The 7,968-nt window shown below is 46.4% G+C and overlaps 1 protein-coding gene across 1 annotated transcript; it reads left to right on the forward strand.

Moving 5' to 3' along the window:
• The first annotated feature begins 478 nt into the window (after nucleotides 1-478).
• LOC143831185 (uncharacterized) lies at nucleotides 479-7,759 on the forward strand. The gene is made up of 4 exons (XM_077324254.1): nucleotides 479-659; nucleotides 7,168-7,254; nucleotides 7,435-7,553; nucleotides 7,685-7,759. The coding sequence occupies exons 1-4, from the start codon at nucleotides 479-481 to the stop codon at nucleotides 7,757-7,759; spliced, it is 462 nt and encodes a 153-aa protein (XP_077180369.1).
• The last annotated feature ends 209 nt before the right edge of the window (nucleotides 7,760-7,968 follow it).

Here is a 7,968-nt window from a genome sequence, read left to right on the forward strand (position 1 = left end):
AGTACAGAGCTAACTTTCTTTGGGCAGGCCGCAGTAAAACATTGCAGTGGACTGGGAACTGCAGAGGTTATAACAGACCCACCCTGGCCAATAACTTCTCATACGAAGGGATTCCACATGCAGGCAATGGTTGCTGCAAATGTCTGGGAGCATCATGAGTCTCCACATATGATAATGATAATCCTAGCAAAACAAAATCTAAGCCGTACAGCCAAGAACTGGAGCTTCTGCACAAGGAGTGCACAAGGCATCTGCTGCCAAGCTATGCCTGCTGGAAATGAACTTCTTGCTTTCCGTTGGCCATACTGCTGCCCTCAAAATAGCCAGAAGGGGGCAATGTTCATTTCTGTCTGGGACTGTGGTGATGCTTCTGTTTGCATAGGCTTGTAAAGACCAGTATCACACTACTCCAATTCTGGAAGTTAAACTGAAGTAGGGAGCATTGATGTTAGATATTTCTAATCGCAATGTACTTAAAATGCCATTCATCTCCTTGCAAAGTGCATTCAGAAAGATATATGGGCAAGATCAACAACTACCTTGGCAGTTGCCTCTGTCCTGTGGAATTATCTGCCTGAGGAGATGCGGAAGGCCTCCTTGTTCCTGGTATTTCATTGAGTATGTAAAGCAGAATGGTTCAGGAGCGCATTTTTATAAAGGTAATAGTGCTACATCATAACTAATTATGCAGGACTGCATTTGCTTGATATAATACTATATTCAGTATAATTCCGCATGTCATATTTAATATTTATGATTTGTTCAGATGAGAGCTGCATGTCAAATCCCTGAAATTCCTAGTCCTGTTACATTGCTTATTAGATACATTATCCTACTGGTTGTGTTGATTTACATTATGCAATCCACCCAGGGTCTCAGTGAGAAAGGTGGATTATAAGTAATGTAAGTTAGTCCAGCAGCACCCTAGAGACTGAGCAGATTTTTTGGGGGTGGGGTGAGGTATAAGATTTCAACTTGTCAAGCTTCCTTTGTCAGCTCTGCTTGAAATGGTAGAAGTAAAAGATGCATTCATTGAGAAGCGGAAGGACCTGCAGCCAGAATTCCATGTCGCCATGGCTTAGCATCTCCTCTTCTTCCTCTGGAGCATTTATTATAGTGAAATGGTTGATGAGGTCACTGTGCTGCAAGTTTCCCTATCCCCTTTAGAGGCAGCCAATAAACAGAATATGATATGGCATGTGTGGAAGCTAGCACTTTGATATCACATCTAGCATGTTGCCTTACTGAAGATGACAGGGAAAGAGGGGAAGAGGAGGAGGAGGAGGAGGAGGAAATGCAAGGCTCCTTGTTTCAGCAGTGCCAGATGGCAGCCTCAGTGTGTTGTTCAGGCAAGGCTGGGACTCAGCAGGATCTAGGCTCTCTCTACATCCCTTGTTCGCATTTGGGCATATAAACACAGCACTTGTTGCTACCATTGGCAGACATGGGTTCAGCTGATTCCTTCTAGGGTTGCCCTGGGTGAGGAAATACCTGGAGGCTTTGGGGCTGGAGCCAGGAGTGGGTGGGATTTGGGGAGGGAAGGGACCTCAGTGGAGTATAATACTATTGAGTCCACCCTCGAAAGCAGCCATTTTCTCCAGGGGAACTGGCGATGAGTTATAATTCCAGGGGATTCCTAGATCCCACCTGGGGGCTGGTATCTCTAATTCCTTCAGATCCCAGCTGTAGAAGACTGTTAACAGGTAGGAGTACATAAGCCTCTTTGTTGCCCTTCATACACGATCATTGACCAGCATCAAAACATAAGATATGTTGCCATATTTTAGCGGTGAAGCTAAACTGTGTAATAGAATATGTATAAAAGATGAGTACCAAGCACAAAAGAATAACAGCAACTGAACAGTGTATGAAAGAAGGCCAGATGTTTGGCCTGAACTCTGGGGCTTGGCTGGAAGTCTTTGAGAGGCACTGAAAGATTTGTACTGAACTTCCATATTTGGATTCATGATAACTATGTTTGGATTATGGACTTTATTGTTGGCTGGTATTTTGCTGTTCAAACTAGAATGATTCTCTGTTATGCATCTATTTTGATTATATATTTATATTTTCTTCGTGTTATGCATTTCTGGTATTCTTTGGCGCGCTATTTAGTTGCTGTTATTCTTGTGTTTGGCACTTATCATTTATATATATTCTGTTACACAGTTTAGCTTCACTTTTCTGTTTGTGTGTGTGTGTTTTTTTCTTTTCTTTTTTGCACATACTGTGTACCCCATTTCCTTTGTACTGATATTTTAGATTGGGTCACAGTTAAAAAACTTGCGTAGAACTCTTTGAATGGACATGAAACTCATTGTACTCCAACTGAAGCCGAACCAGAGCAAAGTGATACCATCACCTCCCATGATCTGGACATGATATTCCGTTTGATACAGCCCAAAATCTCATTTGACTTTTTTAGCCACCGAGTCACACTGCTGACTCTTGTTCATTGTATGGTCTACTAAGACTCCTAGATCCTTTTCACACATACTACTGCCAAGTCTCTCCCATTGGTGACTATGATTTTCCTACCTAAATGCAGAACTTTATTCAGTTTATACCAGTTCTTGAGCCTATTAAGATCATTTTGTATTTTGTTGCTGTCTTTTGTTGTGTTTGCTACCCCTCCCAGTTTAGTATCATCTGCAAATTTACTAAGTATCCCCTCTAATCCCTCATCCAAATCATTTATAAATATGTTGAACAACACAGGCCCAAGGACAGATCCCTGGGGTACTCCACTTGTCACGCTTTTCCAAGAGGATGCTGAACCATTAACAAGTACCCTTAGGGTATGATCAGTCAACACATTTTACCAGCTTGTCAACAAGAAAATCATGTGGAACTTTATAAAAAGCTTTACTGAAATCCAGATAAACTATGTCCACTGCATTCCCCTGATCCAGCAAAGTAGTCAGTTTTTTTTTTTTAAAGAGATAAGTTTGGTCTGACATGATTTGTTCTTGCGAAACCCATGCTGAGTCTTAGAAATCACAGCTCTCTTGTTCCAGCTGCTCAAGGACTGACTGAAGATATGTTCCAAAATTTTGCCAGCTACAGATGTCATGCTGATGGATTGTTTTTTACCCAGATCCTCCTTTTTCCCTTTCTTGAAGATGGGGACAACATTTGCCCACCTCCAATCATCTGACACCTCATCTGTTCTCAAAGAAGCGTCAAAAATAATGAACAGAGGTTCAGATATTACATCTACAAGTTCTTTTAGTACTCTTGGATACAGTTCATCTGGCCCAGAAGACTATGTTTTTTTTAAAGAAACTTGGTGTTTATGGACTGCCTCCACAGTGATCCTAGGCCAACGTTCCCATCCCCCCCCCCCCCGTGTTGTGTTACCTTTTTGCAGCATTGAGGACCATTTAGAATCATAGAATCCTAGAATCCTAGAATAATAGAGTTGGAAGGGACCTCTAGTACAACTCCCTGCACTATGCAGGACACTCACACCCCATCTACTCGCTCATCTACTGTAACCTGCCACCCCTTTGCCTTCACAGAATCAGCCTCTCCATCAGATGGCTATTTAGCCTCTGTTTAAAAATTTCCAAAGAATGAGAACCCACCACTTCCTGAGGAAGCCTGTTCCACTGAAAAACCGGTCTAACTGTCAGGAACTTCTTCCGGATGTTTAGATGGAATTTCTTTTGAAATAATTTCATCCCATTTGTTCTGGCCTGTCCCTCTGGGGCAAGAGAGAACAATTCTGCTCCATCCTCCATATGGCACCCTTTTAAATACTTGAAGATGGTTCTCAGATCCCCTCTCATTCGTTTCATCTCTAGGCTAAACAGACCAAGCTCCCCCAACCTTTCTTCATATGTCTTGGCCTCCAAACCCTTCACCATCTTTGCTGCCCTCCTCTGGACATGTTCCAGTTTGTCAACATCCCTCTTCAACTGGGGTGCCCAAAACTGAATACAGTACTCCAAGTGAGGCCAAACCAGAGCAGAGTAAAGCGGTAACATCACCTCCTGTCAAAAAAAAAATCCCATTTGCCTTTTTAGCCACTGAGTCACACATTCCAACATTTTGCCAGCTACAGATGTCAAGCTGACAGGTTGATAATTACCCAGATATTACTTTTTCCCTTTCTAGAAGATGGGGACAACATTTGCCCACCTCCAATCACCTGGCACCTTACCTGTTCTCCAAGAAGTGTCAAAAACAATGGACAGTGGTTCAGAGATGACATCTGCAAGTTCTTTTAGTACCCTTGGATGCAGTTCATCTGGCCCAGGAGACTTTGTTTCATTTAAAGAAACTAGGGGCCATTTCGCACAGAGCTCAAAGTTGCTATTTGGTTGCTGTTAGCGAAATCGCTACTTCAACTAGCGAAATGTAACTAGCTGTGCCCGTAACGCACAGCTGCGGTTTTTGCGGAATTTAGCACTTTCACTTCTCGTCACTTTCGTAACCCACAGGCTTCCGGTTCTCCGTCTTTTCGCTACAAAGGAGGTCCCTTTTTAGCGCTTCTGGCCTCCCGTGCCCGTCAATCAAACTGCAGGCACACCTTTGACCTCGACCCTAAAGCCGGACTTGTCGGGGTTCCCTTTTTTTTAAAAAAACCCAGGAAACCCCGAAGCAACGCGTTATCGTCCGATCATTGGTGCCCTTGGAACGTGTTTTCTATTGTTTTCTATGAACCAGAGGTTGATGCATTGATATGTTTGATTGGTTAATCCCCGCCCACAGTACACGCCCACAGGTTACCTGCTTATATGCACCTGGGCAGACACGCGGTCGGCCTCACTCTTTGTTTGCGTAGCCTACTGCCCGCAGCACAGGTTAACGTTGCAATGGAGAGGATTATTTTTCAATTGTTGGCTCAGATGCTTGCGGTGGTCCAGCGTGTCCATACCACCGTGCGGCATAGGAGGGCTGCTATCGAGGACTACCGAGAACGTATTGCCGGAGCGATGAACACCAGTACAAGACGTTCTCAACGGGCAACCATGGCGGCAAAGAAGCACTGGCAAGCTCTGGCAGAGGTCCGGTTCCCCACCCGGTTCTGGGTGGACGAAAGATCCTCTGACTAGTGGGAAAATTTTGTGTGGGCTCGCTGGGATGATGACCACTGGATTGCCAACTTTAGAATGTCTAGGGGAACATTTTTTGAACTCGTGGAGGCTCTACGTGGCCGCATGGAAAGGCAAGTCACTGGCATGCGGCGCCCCGTGCCAGTGGAAAAAAGGGTGGCAGCCGCATTGTGGTACTTGGCCACCTCTCAGTACTTCCGGACAGTAGCCCAGCAATTCGGACTCGGAGTCACAACGGTTGGCGATATCCTTAAGGAGTTCTGCCTCGCCATGGAGGCGGAATTGTTCAGCAAAGTCGTGTGCCTCGGAGACCGGCTTGGAGCGGTGAGTGTCATTCTATCCCCTTTGCCCTTTAAATTTTTTTTCTTGTTTGACAGGTCAGCAACGAAGACGCGATGCACCCCACGCTGACATGCCATGGCTTATATTCTTTTCTTTCCCTTATTCCAGAGTATGGACGGGTTTGCCAGGCTTGGATTCCCGCATTGTTTTGCGGCCGTCGATGGAAGCCACATCCCTATCCGTGCACCCGGGGGAAGCATTAAGGAGTACGGGAACAGGAAGGACTTTTGTTCTGTTCTCCTGCAAGGAACTGTGGACTTCTCCGGACGGTTTATCGATGCCGAGGTGGGGTGGAGTGGCAGGAGGCATGATGCCCTTGTTTTCAGGGAATCGAACCTCAGGAAAGCCATGGACGAAGCGGTCTTTGTTCCAGGAAACCCCACCGCCACCATTGAGGGCGTGCGTGTGCCGGCGTTGGTGCTCGGGGACGGAGCCTACCCATTACGCCGCTGGCTCATGACTCCCTATAAGCGGCCAAGGACAGACGTGCAGAGCCACTACAACCTCAGTCACTCCCAGGCAAGGAATGTGGTGGAGCGTGCCTTTGGACGTTTGAAGTCCCGGTTCCGTTGCTTGATGTCACGACTCCATGTGCATATAGACAATGTGACTCCGCTGATCATCGCGTGTGTCATTTTGTACAACATCTGCGAGGACAAGGGACATAACATCCCCTTCCCTGTGGATGAACCTGATCCTGTAGTCCTTGAGGACACACAAGACATCCCTGAAGCAAGGAAAAAAAGGATCTATGCGGAGGGGTGCAAGGTTCGGGACGCTATAGCCACCCACATCTACAGAAACAGGAGGCGTGTTTGATTGTTTTTCCTACTCTGGTGTTGAATAAAGTTTTCTGTTCTTTGTTTAACCTTGTCTTGTGCGGTTTGTCTACTTAGCCAGCAAAAAAACGGGGATTCTCTGGTCCAAAAGGACTTTGACAGCCCTAAATGCTAACTCCCCGCTGAAATTGACAAACACAATACGGAAGCGCTGAACGGGGAAAGTTTGGGGAGGCGGGTAGCCAGGAAGTATTGGCGACCCCTGTCAAACCGGAGGATCAATCCACTTATGTTCCAAGGAATAATTTTATTGGTGGGCAGCTTTGATACATTTAAAATAGGGGTGGTCGATCGGAGCAACGCATGTTCGTTCCCTAACCGTCATTCCGAAGATGCCGAAGCCACGGAAGGGCTCCTTCTGGCAGCGCGCCGAGGCTGAGGCACTTCTGGAGCTTGTTCTCCAATCAAAAAGTGTTGGCCGCCTTATGGCCAGCACCCACTGCCACACCAAGGGTGCTTACCTGGTGTTGGCATCAAAGCTGAGGGAGAGGGGCTACGTCCGGACCTGGGAGCAGGTCCGGACAAAATTTAAGAGGGTGAAGCTGGACTTCCTCAACAGTCTAGAACAGTGGGGGGGGGGGGTCCCGCAGCCAAGTGGGAGAACGGTCTTCCACGACCAGATGGTCAAGATATGGGAGAAGGCTGGGAAGCCCCCCCTGGAAATGAGGAGGCATATGGGTGAGTGCTGCCCTCGTTGTGTTTTACCCTTAAACATGCATGGAATGACTAGCTGCCTCTTTCCCCTACTGTCCCCAATGAAATTCGAGAAAGTATTAAGATGCTGTCAACCCCCTCTGACTTAGCCCGCCAGTACTGTAGAACCACTTTGGTTATGCACTTTGAGTCTGATTGTGGTGTGGCCATCAGCTGTGTTTCATCTCTGGTTTGTTTGCTTTTACTTATGATTTCTCTTTTTCTTTGCCCAGCTACACAATCACCATCCAAGCTGGCAAAAGCACCTGAGCGTGAGGAAGGGGAGGAAGAAGGACCTTCCACCTCAGGACAGGCTGCAGGTGAGAGTTTTATGTCTTTGAGGGAGACCCATGTGTGTGTACCCCCATGGCCTTCGGGGAGGGCGGTATATAAATCTAAATAAATAAATAAATAAATAAATAAATAAATGGAGCCATATGGGAGCCTGCTGTGATGTTTCCATTTGAAGTGTGATTAAATTCTTTATTTGATTTCTATAGCAGAAACTATGGAGGCAAGGCTGCGTGCCATGGAGGCCAGGGTGACTTCCTTAGAGGCTGAAGTGGCAGACCTAAAAGGGGAGATGGAGCGGCAAAGGCAGCAGAGGAAGCGGAAGAACGTAGGTTATGTTCCCCACTGCCCAACTCTTCTCACACTGTGGCTAAGGCCACTAAAAAGTGTATCCATGTAAACTCCAGGTTGGAAAATATGTTTGGCACTAATGTGTACTTTTTCTCCCTCCCCACACAGTTAAGAAGAAGGAGGACGAAGACATCTTCCGCCGCAAAGTCAGGGGGACCATGGGACGGTTGTGCAGGAGAGTGAGGGAGATGGAAGGGGCTGGGGAGGGGAGCAGTGGGACCTGAGTTTTGTTTTCTGTTTGTGTTGTGGGGTGGGGGGTGTTGGGGGGGTTCCTAGTTACATTGCCCATTTTTCTATCCCTGTTAAACTGTTTGTTAAAATAAAATGTTGTTGCAAATTTCCTGAAAAAGACTCCAGTGTGACTCCTTACACTCGCACACCTTTCACCCCAA

Source organism: Paroedura picta, chromosome 3, assembly GCF_049243985.1.
Source record: "Paroedura picta isolate Pp20150507F chromosome 3, Ppicta_v3.0, whole genome shotgun sequence".
In the NCBI taxonomy this organism is placed as follows: Eukaryota; Metazoa; Chordata; class Lepidosauria; order Squamata; family Gekkonidae; genus Paroedura; species Paroedura picta.